The sequence below is a fragment of the Aquarana catesbeiana genome, linkage group LG01 (assembly GCF_042186555.1).
Source record: "Aquarana catesbeiana isolate 2022-GZ linkage group LG01, ASM4218655v1, whole genome shotgun sequence".
Lineage (NCBI taxonomy): Eukaryota > Metazoa > Chordata > Amphibia > Anura > Ranidae > Aquarana > Aquarana catesbeiana.
The window spans coordinates 613,502,771-613,522,155 of record NC_133324.1 but is presented as its reverse complement, the minus strand read 5'-3'; the positions used below and the strand labels follow the sequence as shown (position 1 = coordinate 613,522,155).

Below are 19,385 nucleotides of genomic sequence, written 5' to 3'. Positions count from 1 at the left end.
AGACCGATTAATTTCTCAGGGGGTGATCAAACAGATCCCAGCAAAAGAGCAAGGTTTGGGGTTTCTAAATTTACCGGCTTGGCTATTGAAGCCCACATTTTGAAGAAACGTGGGCTTTCCGGGTCAGTTATCTCTACCCTGATTAATGCAAGGAAGGCAGCTTCCAGAACTATATATTATAGATTCTGGAGGGCTTATGTTTCCTGGTGTGAATCCAAGGGTTGGCACCCTCGGAGATATATCAAAGGCAGAATTCTTGCCTTTCTACAATTAGGGGTAGAAATGAAATTGGCCTTGAGTACTATTAAAGGCCAAGTCTCAGCTTTATCGGTCTTCTTTCAAAGACCACTTGCTACACATTCTTTAGTCCAGGGTTTTATGCAAGGGGTGATGCAGCTTAATCTGCCCGTCAAACCTCTCTTGGGACTTGAACTTAGTTTTGTCTGTGTTACAAAAACAGACATTTCAACTGATACAACATATTCCCCTAGTCCTTCTGACATTTTTGGTTGCTATATCCTCAGCAAGGAGGGTTTCGGAATTGGCTGCTCTTTTTTGTAAAGAGCCATATTTGATTTTTCATGAGGACAGAGTGGTGTTGCTCCCTCCTCCAGGTTTTTTACCAAAAGTGGTCTCAGGTTACCACCTGAACCAAGATATTGTCCTGCCATAATTTTTTCCAAAACCATGTTCCAGGGAAGAGAAGTCACTACATTGTCTTGATGTGGTGAGAGCAGTGAAAATCTATTTAAAGGCAACTGCTCAGATTCGTAAGACTGATGTCTTATTTATTCTGCCAGAGGGTCCTAAGAAAGGACAGGCAGCATCGAAATCCACTGTTGCTAAGTGGATTCGGCAAGTTATAATTCAGACTTATGATTTAAGGGGCAAGATTCCCCCTTTTCAAGTTAAGATGCACTCTACCAGGGCGGTTAGTGCTTCTTGGGCAGTGCGTCATCAGGCCTCCATGGCTCAGATCTGTAAGGCCGCAACTTGGTCTTCAGTGCATACATTCACAAAATTTTATCAGGTGGATGTAAGGAGGTATGAGGATATTGCCTTCAGATGCAGTGTGCTGCAGGCAGCAGTATATGTCCTCAAGTCTGGGGGGTACCCTCCGGGTTGTGTCTCCCTCCCCCCAAGTAGCATTGCAATGGGACGTCCCATTAAGTAATTACTTAAGGCTCTGTGGCCCATGATGTACGATAAAGAAAATATAATTTTTATAAAAGCTTACCTGTTAAAATTCTTTTTCTTGGAGTACATGATGGGACACAGAGGTCCCGCCTCTCTTTTATGGGGTTTAAGTATATTGCTTGGCTACAAAAATGGAGGTACTCCTGGTAGGAGGAGGGCTTGTATAGGGGAGTCAACTTCCTGTGTTGGGTATACCAGTGTCAACACCTGAAGGTGGCCCATAACCCATTAAGTAATTACTTAAGGCTCTGTGTCCCATGATGTACTCCAAGAAAAGGATTTTACAGGTAAGCTGTTATAAAAATCCTATTTTTTTAATGTACAGTCCTGGAAGAAAATCGAGCCAGACTCAGCCATTCACAGGGAGCTTTGTATTGTATGAATGAATACAAAACTTCCTCTGGCTGAGGTAGAGAGGCGGATGGATGATGCCATGATCTCCGACGTGGCCAATCAGAGGAAACGTATTTATTTATTCATAAATCATTTATTTATTCATAGAATACAAAGCTCCCTGAGAAATGCTGAGCAGTGCTCAACCCAACTTTGATTTTTGATATTTTTTCATGGAGTGGGATGGGAAGTCCCCATTCCACTGCCGGAACACAGCATACCTGTAAAATCCTTTTCTTGGAGTATATCATGAGACACAGAGGTCCCTCCCCTCTTTTTTGGGATTTAAGTATATTGCTTTGCTACAAAAACTGATGTGCTCCTGGAATGAGGAGGGGTTATATAGGGAATGAACTTCCTGGATTAGGTAAACCAGTGTCAATCACCTGAAGGTGGCCTATAACCCGTTAAGCAATTACTTAAGGCTCTGTGTCCCATGATGTACTCCAAGAAAAGGATTTTACAGGTAAGCTGTTATAAAAATTCTATTATCTGAGCTGTTAACCCAGCATGATAGGTTTACGGCTCAGCAGGTATCCTTCACGTCACCCGTTGGATGAACTTGATGTAGCTAGCCATTATTCGTCTTCTACACCTACTATAGACTTAATCCCCTGTAGTAATTCACACTCATTGGTACCAAGAGGCACTCATTAGTGTTTGGAGTGGATTATGGTCTCAGACACCTGATATTTATGGAATAGCTACTTATCAGTTCTTTCCAGGCTCCTTTCTGCTTAATTTTAATGCATCTACCTGCAGGGGGGTATAAGGAGCCTGAGGATATAGAATACATTCACATCTGACATGTCATCATTCAGATGGGAGGAAAACCAGAAGTTTGGTATGCTTGGGTACATACCTGTCCAGTCCTCTGAGCCTAGGGAATAAGCTTCCCTTAATTTATTATCCTTAAGTGGGTTTTTCCCTTTGGCTATGGCAAGTAAGAGGACCCTCAAGAATTGTCTGTCAGGGAGCCTTTTCTAAATCATTCTCCTGAACAGACTAGTGGTTTAAAACCTAATCCTCTTTGTTGACCAAAGTAGTTCCTTGTTTCACAGAACAAGTCTCTGATTATTCTTTTTAGTGGTTCTAAGCAGCAGTTATTGGCATGATAGACCACGATTGCTAGAAGGTTGACACAGTCAATCCTAACTTACAAAATTCACAGGCTCTCAGATTCCATCTTTAAGAGCCCATTCCACCTAAATCCTGCATTCGAAGAGAAGGCAGGGACATTGGTGGAGCAGACCTGCAGATCGGTTACATGATCCAGCTAGGATACCTTCATCATGCACTATGGAGTGGAGGTAAAACTCAGTTCAAAACCTGGCATTGAGCAGAAAGGCCTTGCAGGCAGGGGTTCCACCCTGAGGTAGGCCTGTGGTTACTTTATTATCCTCTCAGGTCTGCCGTCCTGGAAGGTGATAGAAGAAAACCTACGTTAGATTTACCGGTAACGGTATTTCTACGAACCTTCCAGGACGGCAGGCCTACTTCCCGCTCATTGGAGGAGGTAAAATTGCTGAACACTAGGTGGCGAGTACCTAGGAGGAATGATTGCCCTTGTGAACCGGTTTCAGGAGTACTTTATTACAAAATGAGGAGCAAGGGGAAGGGTGGGGACTTGTAACAAGCTGTAAATTGTTTGTGTTTCCTGGAGGGAGGAGCCCCTCATCTCTCAGGTGTGCTATCCTGGAAGATTCGTAGAAATATATCGGTTGCCGGTAAGTCTTAACGTAGGTTTTTTTTTCACCTCTGAACCACCCATCAGCAAGATGACATCCCCAACAGTCAAGTTCGTACCCATTGCAGCAGTCGCGATGCTCCAAAATTCATACCACAGGTCACGTTCGGCTGGCCTTACCAACAGACAAATGCAACCTATTCAAGTGAATGGAAGCACACCGCAACTGTGTGTATTTCCCCTGGTTGTTGTGTGGTGCAGCGGATTTTCAATTGTTAACACCGCCTCCAAGCCAACGTTTAAATGCCTCTGAAAAACAATCCACTGCAGATAACTTTTGAGAGGAGTAGTCGCCCCATTCGGGCAGGTTTATACATAGTACTCTATAGGCAGTTTGCAATTTCTACAGTTTCTATGTAGAAACCTGCTCCAAAATAAACAACTACAAAGGCAAGAAACATTTTTCAAGAATTATTTTTAGGTAAGCTGTGTGAATGGGAGCCCATAACAAACATATAGTGTTTTTTTTTTTAAAGAAACTGTATTTGAATGTGCGTGTATGCATTGGGGGTGTGTGTGTGTGTGTGTGTGTGTGTATGTATGTATGCAGGGCCACTGGTAGAAGTTGCGGGGCCCCGTATAGACTACCTGACGAGGCCCCCCCCGCCCCAAGAAAATATTAAAGCTATATTCCGCTAAAAATACAATACAATCATTATTAGCAGACACAAATACAACATAGCTCACATAATTTCTGCTAAATCTACAGGATAAAACTGAGTTAATAAATAAAAAATATACAGGCTGAGCAGTTGGCGCTCTGGCGTCAGACAGGGAAGATGAAAAGGGAGGAACTGCAGGGAGTGAAACAAAGTTAGAGGTAACAAACTCACCTAACAGTGCTAACATTAGAGCCAGTGTTCAGGGGGCGCCCCCTTACAGGGAGGGTGATTAGTGTGGGACGACTGTCTTTCTCAGCAGATAAAAGCTGGCAGCAGGGAAAGGAGGAGAGACCAGCTTTCAGCTGCTGGATGAAGAGATCTGTAATTGTCGCCAAAGATCGGTGGTCCCCCCCTATCCGTGGCCCTGTATGTATGTATATATATATGTCTCCAGATACCTTTCTGCCATCTAGAGAAATATTTGCTGTATCTTTTAGTATAAATTTTTCCTTCCATCCAGTTTATTGTGGTACCGGTTAACCACTTGCCCTCCACAAAACTTACCTCCCTTCATGACCAGGCCATTTTTCGCGATACTGCCTTACTTTAACTGACGATGCAACGCTGTAACCAAATAAAATTTATATATTTTTTTCTTTTTGGTGTTATTTGATCTTCACAGGATTTTTTTATTTTTTGCGCTATAAACAAGAAAAAAAAAAACAATGTTGAAACAGAAAACAATATTTTTACTTTCTGCTATAAAACATATCCAGTTATTTTTAAAATGTATTTAATAATTTTAAAAAAACTGAATTTCTTCAAACATTTAGGATATTTTATATTCTATATTCTGCTACATGTTTTTGGTAAGAATTATTATTTTTTTTTTTTATATATACTAGTAATGGCGACGATATTGTGGCGGGCATTTTGACACTTTGTGGGAACCAGTGACACTAATACAGTGATCAGTGCTAAAAAAATATGCACTGTCACTGTACTTATACCTGGATGGGAAGGGGTAAAACATCTAGGGTGATCAAAGGGTTAACTGTGTGCCTATCCAGTAAAAGATAGACAAAAAGGTTTTGAAAGTTGCATGAAGTCAATACGTTGCATTTTTTTTTTGTTTTATTTTCATATCCAGAGTGCCTAAAATCTCTCCTGAGGACTCTCAGAAGGAACACCGACATCAGAAACTCATATCTCCCACGCAGCCCAAAAAACCTGAGAAAATGGCGCACAAGAGACATCCTAGTGAGAGCAGCCCCTGCAGGCAGCAATCCACCACAAGCGGCAACAAAAGCAGTAGCAAAGAACATACTACTCCCAAACAAAGAAAGGTGGAGGAAACAAGTATCGAACGCCCAAAAAGCAGCAAGGTAGGTTCACTGATTAGAAGTTAGTCATCTCTATCTCCCTCAGCCATCAGTGTGGTTCTCTGCAGCAGCAAATACCATCTAACCTATTTTCGCTGATGTTGGCAGAAAGAAATGTACATCTGTGGATGACAGGACAATGCTGCGTTGCTTTGGTCTCTGTATAAATGTTCGAAATAGTTTGAGTGGATTGTTCTGTAAAGCTTGGATGACTGAGTGCGTGATCTGCTGCGCTTAGCAAAACTATTATTAATGCTTCCTGGGTGCAGAAACATGGAGCATTATCTGTGGTAAGGTCAAAATTGAACAATGCAAATTAGTCAAACTTCTATAAAAAGGCATGCACTGAGGTTAGGTTTTAACCAGTAAGGGTTGCAACACAAATGTTTATGTATGTCAGAGGTTTCTATTTTATATGCTAAATTAGCACTATTTTTTACATGTGTTTTTAACTGGCTTCTCTACATGGAATGTATAGTTAGTGGAAAAAGTGAACTTCTATTTTTCAATTATCAGCAAAATAGAAAAGTTCCTTCTGCTTATGACTACTATATTTTGTAACTTATTTACAGTGACACACTGTACAACAGCCCAACCATCCCAACATAAAGTTCATGCAAGCTCTGTTACTTGAAAACTGATATAGTTACACCCTTTTCATGTGTGGTTGAACTGCATGGGGAGTACCCCAAGGCTGCCCTGCCAGCGCACTGCCCCAGTGTGAAAGCATTCATTGATTTTAATTGAAATAGGTTTTCGTGAGCTTTTCAGGTGCTTTTTTTAGTGTGAGAAGGGGTCTAAATGTACACTTTAGTTTTAACCACTTGATGACCAGCGCCATACCGGTACGTTGATGGATGTTAAGTGGTTATACCGGAATGATGCCTGCACTCATTCACCAAGAAAAAAGTGTCAAAAAGAAATAAAAACAGAGACCGTTGTTGACAATTCCTTTGTGTTTTTTTTGTTTTTTAAATAATGTCCCCTGGTGTAGATCCATCGTCGATCATGACACCTACGGCCACCGCCGACCGAAAAAAATAAATAAAAGGCTCAGCTAATTTTGGTGGGGGGGCTCCCCTCAAAATCCACATCAGACCAAAAAGGACCCCTAGGCCATTTTTTTTGACAATTTTTTTTATTGCTGGCCATTTTTTTTTTTTTTAATTCGGGAACCTCGCTGACAGCCGATGAGTCATCCGTTGTTAAGGATGACTTCCTAGCCTGCTCCTTAACAACCAGCTAATGTCAAAGGCGCTGGGGAGTGCTGGCTCCAAAAATCCACATCTGAACCGCATCTAAAATGCCGTTCAGCTGCTTTGGAAATTTACAGTGACAGCTGAGGGGAAAATTGCACCAGACATGTGTAAACCTAGTCTTAATAAATTACCTCCACTATATCAGCAGTGAGGGAAAATGTGTTGCCTTTATCAACCCAGCATATGTATATCTCAGTGTGACAGAAAGTGCCATAGTGCAGCGCCATGCTTATGTTTGCAAAATGATGCACATTTCATGGTAAAGGCTGCTGTAGAGGATTGCCTTATTGTATTTACAGGCTTATATGTTTTACAAGGTTTAATATGTAATTGTGTATATTTGTACATGCGTAATATTTGAAATGAATAAGGCACCAATAGGTATCTATTCTGGATCTAAATAAAAAAAAAAAAAGATTTTTGGTAGACCAGCATGGTTATCCTTCCAGAGTATCTATCATTGTAAAGAAGGGATGTTAAGTTTTTATGTAGCCGATACACAAATTCCGCGCTCCTGAACCCAATGTGCCACCACTGCGCTTATGAAAATAAAGTGTGAAAGGAATATATAATATAATAATAACCCCTAAAAGCTGCCAACTTAAATACAAATACATAAATCAATAAAGTGTTTCTTCTGGCGAGTGCGATTTCAACAGGGAGTGGAACACAATCACATTTAGTGTGGTGGAAGATATTCATAGTATTTGAAAAGATCTTTTTACCTGATATATGGACCTCATCACTATGCATGATTATTGTACTTGACTCATTTATGGACACTTTCACACATGGAGATTTTATTAGACATCTTATTTATATATTCTTTTACTTATTATATTGAAGTTTCATTACTGACTTATATATGCAGCGCCACTGTTTTTTCTTTAAAACACTTTACTGATTTATGTTAAGTTTTTAGCATAAAATAATTATGGTAGTGTAAGAGCCCTTGCACACTGGGGCGGGGGCGGCGTCGGCGGTAAAACGCCGCTATTAATAGCGGCGTTTTACCGTCGGTATGCGGCCGCTAGCGGGGCGGTTTTACCCCCCGCTAGCGGCCGAGAAAGGGTTAAAAACCACCGCAAAGCGCCTCTGCAGAGGCGCATTGCCGGCGGTATAGCCGCGCCGTCCCATTGATTTCAATGGGCAGGAGCGGTAAAGGAGCGGTATACACACCGCTCCGAAGATGCTGCTAGCAGGACTTTTATTACCATCCTGCCAGCGCATCGCTCCAGTGTGCAAGCCCTCGGGGCTTTCACACAGGAATACATGCAGCGGCACTTTCGGGGCGGTTTGCAGGCGCTATTATTAGCGCAATAGCGCCTGCAAACCGCCCCAGTGTGCAAGGGCTCTTAATGTTTTAAGTTCCACAATAGTATTTTTATTAACTATATTTACATTTTTAAATTGAGTTTTATTTTCTACAGTTATGACCAAATTACTGTATAGCTATTAGTTTTAGTATATTTTACATATTAGTTATGGACTAAATTTTTTTATTAAAAATTTCCAGAGTTCTACAGAAAATAACGCAAATCCTTTCCCAGTGCCTTCTTTGCCAAATGGTACTGCCAAGCCAACCAGACCTCAGCTGAAGTTTGAAGAAAAGTATGTCTATTGTAATTTCTCAATATGCTTAGCTTATATACAGTACATCCAGAAGGTATTCACAGCGCTTCACTTTTTCCACATTTTGTTATGTTACAGCCTTATTCCAAAATGGATTCAATTCAAAATGTTCCTCAAAATTCTACAAACAATACCCCATAATGACAATGAGAAGTTTGTTTGAAATCTTTGCAAAGATTTAATAAATGTAATAAATTTGTAAAGATTTCAAACAAACTTCTTTCATGTTGTCATTATGGGGTATTGTCTGTAGAATTTTGAGGAAAATAATGAATTGAATCACTTTTGCAATAAGGCTGTAACTTAACAAAATGTGGAAAAAGTGGAGCGCTGTGAATACTTTCCGGATGCACTATATGCCTACCCATATTTCTTGTCTGAATCCTGGAGTGGGAGAGAGGTGTCCATCATTAAATATCTGTTTTTCATTTTAGGTTATATTCACCAGAACATTACATGAAGGAGGCCAAGAAGCTAAAGCATAAAGCTGATGTCATGGTACGTTTTATTATGGGTGTACAGTGTATCCGAAAAGTATTCACAGCGCTTCACTTTTACCACATTTTGTCATGTTACAGCCTTATTCCAAAATGGATTAAATTAATTATTTTCCTCAAATTTCTAGAAACAATACCCCATAATGACAACGTGAAAAAGTTTGTTTGAAATCTTTGCAAATTTAATAAGAAGAAAAAAATCACATGTACATAAGTATTCACAGTCTTTGCCATGACACTCAAAATTGAACTCAGGTGCATCCTGTTTCCACCTATCATCTTTGAGATGTTTCTGCAACTTGACTCGAGTCCACCTGTGATAAATTCAGTTGATTGGACATGATTTAGAAAGGCACACACCTGTCTATATAAGGTCCCACAGTTAACAGTGCATGTCAGAGCACAAACCAAGCCATGAATTCCAAGGAATTGTCTGTAGACCTCCGAGACAGGATTGTATCGAGGCACAGATCTGGGGAAGGGTACAGAAAAATTTCTGCAGCATTGAAGGTCCCAATGAGCACAGTGGCCTCCATCATCTGTAAATGAAAGAAGTTTGGAACCACCAGGACCGCCCGGTCAAACTGAGTGATCAGGGGAGAAGGGCCTTAGTCAGGAAGGTAACCAAGGACCCAATGGTCACTCTGACAGAGCTCCAGCATTTCTCTGCGGAGAGAGGAGAACCTTCCAGAAGAACAACCATCTCAGCAGCACTCCACCAATCAGGCCTGTATGGTAGAGTGGCCAGACGGAAGCCACTCCTCAGTAAAAGGCACATGACAACCCGCCTGGAGTTTGCCAAAAAAGCACCTGAAGGACTCTCAGGCCATGAGAAACAAAATTCTCTAGTCTGATGAAATCTTTGGCCTGAATGGCAAGCGTCATGCAACCAGGCACCGCTCATCACCTGGCCAATATTATCCCTACAGTGAAGCATGGTGGTGGCAGCATCATGCTGTGAGGATGTTTTTTTAGCAGCAGGAACTGGGAGACTAGTCAGGATCGAGGAAAAGATGAATGCAGCAATGTACAGAGACATCCCTTATGAAAACCTGCTCCAGAGCACTCTGGACCTCAGACTGGGCCGAAGGTTCATCTTCCAACATGACAACGACCCTAAGCACACAGCCAAGATAACAAAGGAGTGGCTGCTGTGAATGTCCTTGAGTGGCAGCTGCAGGCATCATCCCGGTACTGGTGTTTAAAGCCGGCGATTGGTTTTCCTTGTATAACAACCGATGCGGCTAAAAGCCGCTCAGCTGTTATACAGGGGGAATGGGAGGGGACATCCCCCCCCCCCCTCCCGCTGCCTCCCACCACTCTTACCGGGCCTCCTGTTCCATTGGGAGGCCCGATCACCAATTGGCCCTGAACGGCTTAGTTCCAGCCTCCTAATAGTAAACATGGAAGCGACGGCATGACGTCACTTCCCGTTTACTTGGCTGCCAATGGCGTTGGTTTAAAAAAAAAATATACAGTATTCAGAATCGCCGAAAACGGTGATCTGAATACTTTGATGTGCAAAGGAGGGATCAGGGGTCTTTTAGACCCCCGGTCCCTCCATAAAGAGTATCTGTCACCACCTATTACTGTCACAAGGGATGTTTACATTCCTTGCGACAGCAATAAAAGTGATCAATTTTTCTTTTTTTTAAACACAATTTATAAATATAAAAATAAAATAAGAAAAAAAAAAAAAAATTTTTAAAGCGCCCCCGTTCCCGCGAGCTCGCGCAGCAAACAAAACGCATACGGAAGTCGTGCCCGCATGTGTAAACGGTGTTCAAATCACACATGTGAGGTATCGCCGCGATCGTCCGAGCGAGAGCAATAATTCTAGCACTAGACCACCTCTGCAACTCTAACCCGGTAACTGTAAAAAAAATTTAAAGCGTCGCCTGTTGAGATTTTTAGGTACCGTAGTTTGTCGCCATTATAAAGCGTGACATGTTTGGTATCTATTTACTCAACGTAACATCATCTTTCACATTATACAAAAAAATTGGGGTAACTTTACTGTTTGTTTTTTTTTAAATTCATGAAAGTGTCCCTTTTCCCAAAAAGTTGCGTTTAAAACACCGCTGCACAAATACCGTGTGACATAAAATATTGCAACAATCGCCATTTTACTCTCTAGATTCTCTGCTAAAAAATATATATAATGTTTGGGGCTCTAAGTAATTTTCTAGCAAAAAATACGGATTTTAACTTGTAAACACCAAATTTCAGAAATAGGCTTAGTCATGAAAGGGTTAAAGTCAGTTAAATTTTTGGACAAGGCTGATGTGTTAAAGTGTGAATTGAAGATTTCCCTTTATAGTGCACCGAGCAAGCTAGCAGCTCTTATATTTCTGTTTTTCTTCTCAAAGCTGTTGTGTTATATACATAGGGATTGCCATATGTTTCTTGGCAGGCTGCTGGTTTTTACTGTTTACATTCCTGTGAGAATGAATAACCACTGCCCAGCAGGAACTCCTAGCTATACGTTAATATGCCAGTGATGATTTGTAACCACTTCACAAGCTTATGCTCATGTCGGAGTATGGGCATTTTTGTTACTGTACTTGGCTCAAAGGACTAGACTGAGTATATTTAAAAAAAAAAAAAATATAGGGGCCCTGCGCAAAAAGATAAAGTTGGGTCAATGCCGAAATCCTGTTCTATCAGCATCATTCCATAAATAAAGAAGTGTCCCGCTGAAAGCTATGCTAGCGGAGTTGCGCATTGTTACCAGAGTGATGGTGTGCTATTGGAGCACTGTAATGTTCCATTAATAGGCATTTTCAACTTACCAGATTTGATGCCATGCAACAGTGGCAGATATGGGATGAGAGCTATGCTACTAAAATAGTGCAGTGTTATCAAATTGATTAACCAGATTGAATGCAAGTTACTAAATAAGAATAATATATTTCAATGAAAATATTTTACTAAATCAAGCCATGCTGCTAGAAGGTTGTCATGGAACAATTGTCATTTCCTCAGAATCATACAGTGTTACAAAGACCAACAAAAAATTCCTTTGCACCCTTGCCCTCTCTTCATACTTTGTAGTAGGCTGAGCAGGGCATGGTTGTCACATCATCCGTTTTCCTACTGCAGTGCTTTGAGAGTCGGTCAGTGTTGTAAATGATATCTTAAATATTTGTGTTGTAAACTTGCTCTGTATCATCACAGGCTGTCATTTTCAATGGATAGAATTTAGACTGCACAAAATTTGCATTTTAATGAGTGAAATAAGTATTTGATCCCCTTTCAATCAGCAAGATGTCTGGCTGACAGGTGTCTTCTATACAGGTAATGAGCTGAGATTAGGAGCACATTCTTAGGCCCCTTTCACGCGAGGCGGACTCCGTTTCTACGGAGCCCGCCTCGGTCCGCCGGCTCAGCGGGAGATCTCTCCGCTGAGTCGGCGGATGACACGTCCCTCTGCTCACTGAGCAGGGAGGGGCTTGTCAGGCGCCGCTGCCACCTATGGAGGGATCGGATGTAAATGGACAGCATGTCCGTTTTCATCAGAACTCACCCCATCCGCCAGCGACGGACCTGGACGTAGGGCCATCCGTCTGCTTTTAGCAGATCGGACGGGGTCGGATGTCTCCGCTGACATCTGTTACTCCATAGGCTAACAAGGAGCGCCCGTTCAGGTCCGCCGTCAAAACTGACAGGCGGACCTGAACGGTCCGATCGTGTGAAAGGGGCCGTTCCTTGTCTCAGCTTGTTACCTGTATAAAAGACACCTGTCCACAGAAGCAACCAATCAGATTCAAATCTCTCCACCATGGCCAAGACCAAAGAACTGTCCGATGATGTCTGGGACAAGATTGTAGACCTACCCTGTTTCCCCGAAAATAAGACCTAGCGTGATTGTCAGTAAGGGCTGCAATATAAGCCCTACCCCACAAATAAGCCCTACCCTGTTTCCCCGAAAATAACCCTTACCCTGAAAATAAGACCTACAAGGACTTTAACTAGGGCTTATTTGGGGGGTAGGGCTTATATTGCAGCCATCACCGGCAATCACGCTAGATCTTATTTTCGGGGAAACGGGGTACACAAGGCTGGAATGGGCTACAAGACCATCACCAAGCAGCTTGGTGAGAGAGTGACAACAGTTGGTGCGATTATTAGCAAATGGAAGAAACACAAAATAACTGTCAATCTCCCTCGGTCTGGGGCTCCATGCAAGATCTGACCTCATGGTGTTTAAGTAATCATGAGAATGGGGAGGAATCGGCTCAGGACTACACAGGAAAATCTTGACAATGTTATCATTACAGCTGGAACCATAGTGACAAAGAAAACAATTGGTAACGCACTAGGCCGTGAAGGATTGAAATCCTGCAGTGTCCGCAAGGTCTCCCTGCTCAAGAAAGCACATGTACAGGCCCGTCCTGAACATCTGAATGATTCAAAGGAGAACTGGGTGAAAGTGTTGTGGTCAGATGAGACCAAAATCAAGCTCTTTGGCATCAACTCAACTTGCCGTGTTTGGAGGAGGCAGAATGCTGCCTATGACCCCAAGAACACCATCCCCGCCGTCAAACATGGAGGTGGAAACATTATGCTTTGGGGGTGTTTTTCTGGTAAGGGGACAGGACAACTTCACCACATCAAAGGGACGATGGACAGGGTGCCATGTACCGTCAAATCTTGGGTGAGAACCTCCTTCCCTCAGCCAGAGCATTGAAAATGGGTCGTGGATGGGTATTCCAGCATGACAATGACCCAAAACACACAGCCAAGGCAACAAAGGAGTGGCTCAAGAAGAAGCACATTAAGGTCCTGGAGTGGCCTAGCCAGTCTCCAGATCTTAATCCCATAGAAAATATGTGGAGGGAGCTGAAGGTTCGAGTTACCAAGCGTCAGCCTCGAAGCCTTAATGACTTGGAGAGGATCTGCAAAGAGAAGTGGGACAAAATTCCCTCCTGAGATGTGTCCAAACCTGGTGGTCAACTACAAGAAACGTCTCACCTCTGTGATTTGTGAAGGGGACAAATACTTATTTCACTCATTAAAATGCAAATCGGTTTATAACTTTTTTGAAATGTGTTTTTTCTGGATATTTTTTTTTTGTTATTCTGTCTCTCACTGTTAAAATAAACCTACCATTAAAATTATAGACTGATCATTTCTATGTCAGTGGGCAAACGTCCAAAATCAGCAGGGGCTCAAATACTTTTTTTCCCTCACTTCTACATAAATCAGAATTTTGATCCATGTTTGGGCAGGCTGATTGACCATTGGTCGACTTGGGTACAACCAGCCTGTCAGATTTTTGGCATGCAATTACTGCCGGTGGCTACAGTCGCTTGTAGCAATCGTGTTTTGCCAGCCGGGAAGGTTCCCCACCCCACCATCCCTGGGTGAAGGAAAGAAAATCAAATCATACATGGGCTGCCTAAGTTAAAATGGGGTATTTCACTTGAGATTACACTTTTTGTCAACACACAGGACCTAATTTCAATTTCATTGATTTATCTTTTCTATGCTTGTGCTTTAGTCGGACAAGATCGGAAAGTCATTCAATTACCTAGATGCAGCCATGTTTTTCATTGAGTGCGGGATTGCAATGGAAGCTGATGTTAATGCACCAAAGCCTGCCTACACGATGTTTGCTGAAACAGTTGATCTTATTAAGTAAGTAACCCTAAACTATGGTTCATTATGCCTGTGCTATCCTACTCCTTCTCCCAACTTTTATCTATATATATATATATATCTATATCTATATCTATATCTATATAGATATAGATATAGATATATATATATATATATATATATATATATATATATATATATATATATATATATATATATATATATATATATATATAAATCAACAAGCCCTTGTGCTGAGGATGTGTTATTGAAAGTTCTCTTTTGACAATTTTGTGTGGCTACCAGCTGTTAATGAGTGCTGGTTCACACTGGTGTGATTTCTGATGCAACTTGAGTCACATAGAATCGCATGTTAAGGGAAATCGCATTATTTTCAATAATGCCCATTCACATTAATGCAACTCTGTGCTGCAATTTGGAAATGGGTACTTGTGCTACTTGAGTGTGATTTCAGTGTGATTTGGCTTCAAAGAATATGCTAAAAGACATCCAAAGTCGCACTACATAATTGCACTGAAAATCACCTGAAAGATCACATCGCAGTAGTGTGACCGCTTTAGTCCCTACTAACAATAGTGAAACCGGCATCAGGAGACACTCTAAATGGTTCTCAATGTCACACACAAGCTGACAGCTTTATTGAGGAAAAAATGGTTTGGTTGCAGCTGCAACCACAACCTTTTAGATTGCAATGAGCCTGTTTATTACTGTAATGGTCTAAGAAAATGTTCAATTTTTTTTTTAAATGTTACATATGTATCAACTGATTTTGTATTGTATTGCAGCTTACCAGTCCTTAGTTGTGGTGGCTACATTTGTTTTCCATTTTAAGTTTAATATTTCTTTATTAAAAGAGGATATTAAGGATACAGGGTAATATGGAGGTTCACATGAAAATACTAATAACAGCACCTGAGCCCAAGGATTCGCTTTTTAAAAGAGAAACATGAGGGATATATTTACTTATAACGGTCAGAGATTAACGTTTAATATTCTAATGTTTTATGCTCGCTAGCAAATATAATAACTTAGCCTTGGAGAATGGGGAAGGGAGAGGAGGCGTAGAAGCAGGAGAAATAATGAAAGGAGTAGAGAGTGAAAATGTGACTTAAAAGGAGGGAAGAGGATGAAAGTTGGAGTGGGGCTATAGAGTGAGTAAGAGATCCAGTCAGAGCCAGTCATATAAGTATCAAAGGTACACAGGGGGAGCCAGGTAATTGGTGGAACAATGTCATCATCAAATGTTAAATAATAACAGTACAGTTAAAGGGTTTGTAAACCCTTGTGTTTTTTCACCTTAATGCATCCTAAACGTCTGACAGTGACTGGCCCCCCAGCCCCTCACATGAGCCCGTTCGTTCCCTCGGCAGAGATGCGCTCACCTGCTCTGCCCGGGGTTCTCGGCTCTTGATTGGATAGATTGATAGCAGCACAGCCATTGGCTCCCGCTGCTGTCAATCAAATCCAATGACGCCGGGGGCGGGGCCAAGTCCGGCATTCTGTGTCTATGCAGGCAAATGCTGGACTCGGAAGCGCGCCCGCAAGGTAACCCCCAGGGAGAGCGCTTCTCCCAGGGGGTTTACCGATGCGAGGAGATGCTGTGAGCGCCGCTGGGGGACCCCAGAAGATGCGGATTGGGGCCACACTGTGCAAAACGAACTGCACAGTGGAGGTAAGTATGATATGTTTGTTATTTTTTTTATTTTTTTAAACAAAGGTTTACAATCACTTTAAGGTTTTGCAAGCAAACAGTCCAGGCCAAACAGAATTTTCTGAGGATACGCTTGTGCATGAAAAGATTATTTCCATTTTGTACTGATAGTTCAATGTATTAACAGTATCTACCAGACTAGGAGATGTGGGTGAGTTCCATACCCTAAGGATAACTAACTTGTCTGCTAGAAATAGATGAATAAGGATGATTCTAGAGTTGAGAGGGAATCGCTCTATGCCTAGCTGTGGTAAGGTGAGCGCAAGATCGGTTAATATTTGTACCCCAACAATGTTGGAGCTTATGCAGGAGTCGTTTTCTTTTTTGGGATTTTTCCCCTTTATTTCACTCTGTGACCCAACCAGCCACACTTCCTGTCTTGGGGTGTCTGCATTCTGAATGAAGTAGTAACGAAGACCCCTTTGGACAGCAGCATTGTCTGTCTGGGGAGAGGGTAGTTTTAAGTAGTATTTATTTTGATTTTCACAAACATTTTAGCTTGTAAAGAACAGAAAAAGAAAGCCAAAATGGGCGCAAGATTGAAAATTACAAAGAAAAAAAAAACTTGAAATTGGCAATTAAAGCTTATTGGTACATCCATCCACAAATATACATATTTATGTACACTCTTATACCTTTGTATTATCAATCAAGAGCTATGAGCCCATTTGTGAAACCAGGATATGAATGAGGACAAGGAACGGCAAGGGTAGACGAGGGGGTGGGGGGAGAAAAGAGAAGGGGAGGGAGAGAGGAAGAAAGGGGGAAGCAGATCAAGCATAAAAGTAATAAAGGAACAAAAAATAGATAAGTACAAAAACAAAAACCTCAACAGCCAGCGCTATAACAGAGAATAAATTATAATTTCAGAAATATTCCATGGATTTGAGCAAGCCTGCCCCAATCTTTAATAAAACCAAGATAAATCCGTTCCCCGACTATAGAGATGTAGAGGACCCGAAGGCCGGTGACCATGGGGTCTGTGAGGCACTGGAAGTGTAATGTATCCAAGTGGCCCAAATCCCATAGAACTTTTCATGTCGGCCCTTACACGTTGCCATCCACTTCTCCGCAGCCATAATGCTTACTAAGCAGATCCAATCAACTCGCCCAGGAACATGAGCTGTTTTGCAGTGAACGGGGATCAAACGCCTAGCTGCATTCAAAAGATGAGGTAGCACCGACTTGCGGTAATCGCTGAGAGAGTAGTTTTAGACTAATTAGATGGACTTTACGAACAGATGGAAGCTGAACTCCAGTTAACACTTTATAAGCAGTTACAGCAAAAATACTTGCAAAAATGCAGTCAGTGGAAAAAGGCCAATAGGCTTGTTCCTTTTTCAATATGTCTACATAACACCCCTAGAAGTCCCTTTTTTTTTAAAAATGTATTTATTTTTATTGCACATCTTTGGTGTGGTACAGACCAAGGATACTGCATGCCTGAAGGGTTTTTTTTTTTTTTACAACACTGGAACTGGGCAGAACCTCTTTTTGTCAGTCAAAGTCAGTGCAAAGACTGCATTGAACAGTTGGATATGGAAAGACTGAAGTTGTATAATGAACCAGTTGTCTCGTATTTGGTCACCATGCTGGATGAGGCAGGCACTTTTAGCTTTTTCTCAGTAGTGGAATATTTCCTGACTTCAAGGTTAATTTCATTTTCCTTTGTACTTCACAGGTTTATTATGAAGTTGAAGAACTTCTCAGATAGTTCAGCACCCGCACATGAAAAAGCTTTTGCAGTTATATGGTAAGTGGCTGACAAGCAATGATGTCTACTTTTAGATGATTATGAACATTTTTCCCTGCATGTCATACCAGACTAGTCTGATTTCCTGTAAAATTTGCTTAAATCATTTTTCTGTTACCCCTAGCATGCGTTGCCAGTCCGTTCTCTACATGGCGATGTTTCGCTACAAAAAAGATACTGCATTAAAGTATTCCCGCACTCTTGGGGAGCACTTCAAGGTAATACACCTATATATGTTATGGCTAATGTTTTTTTTCTTTATAGCTCAAGCCATGATAACCTAATAGCATTTTGTTGGCTATACTTCTGCTCTTTTGGATGACATTTTTTTTCACAAGCTATATAGATTGCTAAAAGTGATTTTTGATGCCCCACTAAATACAACAAAGTGTGGGGCAGATGGTTAGCACAATCAAGGCACATGTACGGGAGAAGATTGTTGAACTTTTATAAAGCATATCGCTGCATACTGTGCCTGTCTTTATTTTCATTATGTACTTGTTACCTATACAGTACCATTCACAAGCAAGTGCACTGAATCTTGTAGTATGTATGAACAATACCATGTTATTTGTTTTTAGTTGTATCATTGACTAGGCAATTGACGTGATGCGATACAATGCGTATTGTGATGAATATTGATGATTGTTCCTTGCTGTAATACCTGTGAAACCTCAAAAGTTTTTTTTGACTGTGAAAAAAAGTGCATTTTGACAAACATCTGCCAGTAGAGTATTTCAAATAAACTTAAGTCACCCTTATCTCAGGGGTTCTTATTATAGTTATAGTCTATTGGTATTAAAGGAAGAAATCGCAATCAGTCTCCATGTATAAAGTATCAGGTCTCCCAATGTATGTGGACTTTAGACTCCTAAACAATTAAATGAGAATCCCGGAACAAAATTGAGTCAGCCTGCCGCTGCTCAGCCACTAACAACAAGCTTTGTAATCTATGAATGAATACAAAGCTTCCTCTGATTGGCTGAGGCAGACAGACAATGTCATCTCTGCCTCATCCAGTCAGTGGAAGATTTGTATTCATAAAAAAAAAAACTTGCTGTGAATTGTACAGGCCTTTAGTAGTAGTCAACTGCAGGGTGCTATACCGGTATAGGGCCGTGGTCCACCCCTATGGTACCCAGTCCCTGAAGACCCCTTTTGGGAGTATGCCCACTGAGAAAGGCGAAGCCTGGACTTTATATGCTGTCTAGGGTCGTGGACAGGTAAGACAGGGTCACCCTGTATGCTTTTGACCACTTATGTAAAAGTCTGGGGTTATATTTGAATTATATTCATTACAGTGCAAACTTTTCAAATTTGGCACTAAAAATCAACCATTCAGAGTTTAGTCTCAAGTAGATGGGCAGTAGTTAGTGTGTTACATCACGCTATAGGTCACACATTTTACCACTACTTCCACCTAGAGCCCTTCTATGGTACTCAGGCACATCTTCCCACCCTTTTCTCCACAAGGATTCATTACAGGGCTGTTTACACCTGGGTTGCTGCGTTCTCCTTCTGGAGATGTTTACCTTATATTTCGCACCCTACTTCCTGAATACCCTCACACGTAGCTATGGCGGAGGCCAG

The 19,385-nt window shown here is 41.5% G+C and overlaps 1 protein-coding gene across 3 annotated transcripts in view; it reads left to right on the top strand.

Moving 5' to 3' along the window:
* The window catches only part of AFF1 (ALF transcription elongation factor 1), a 202,672-nt gene that overhangs the window by 163,901 nt on the left and 19,386 nt on the right, over nucleotides 1-19,385 (top strand). For all 3 annotated transcript variants that reach the window (XM_073599923.1, XM_073599915.1, XM_073599931.1), the window contains 6 exons: nucleotides 5,090-5,324; nucleotides 8,097-8,191; nucleotides 8,647-8,710; nucleotides 14,213-14,349; nucleotides 17,724-17,795; nucleotides 17,920-18,013. In XM_073599923.1, the coding sequence (XP_073456024.1) occupies nucleotides 5,090-5,324; nucleotides 8,097-8,191; nucleotides 8,647-8,710; nucleotides 14,213-14,349; nucleotides 17,724-17,795; nucleotides 17,920-18,013 (697 nt within the window). The remainder of the gene's footprint in view (nucleotides 1-5,089; nucleotides 5,325-8,096; nucleotides 8,192-8,646; nucleotides 8,711-14,212; nucleotides 14,350-17,723; nucleotides 17,796-17,919; nucleotides 18,014-19,385) is intronic.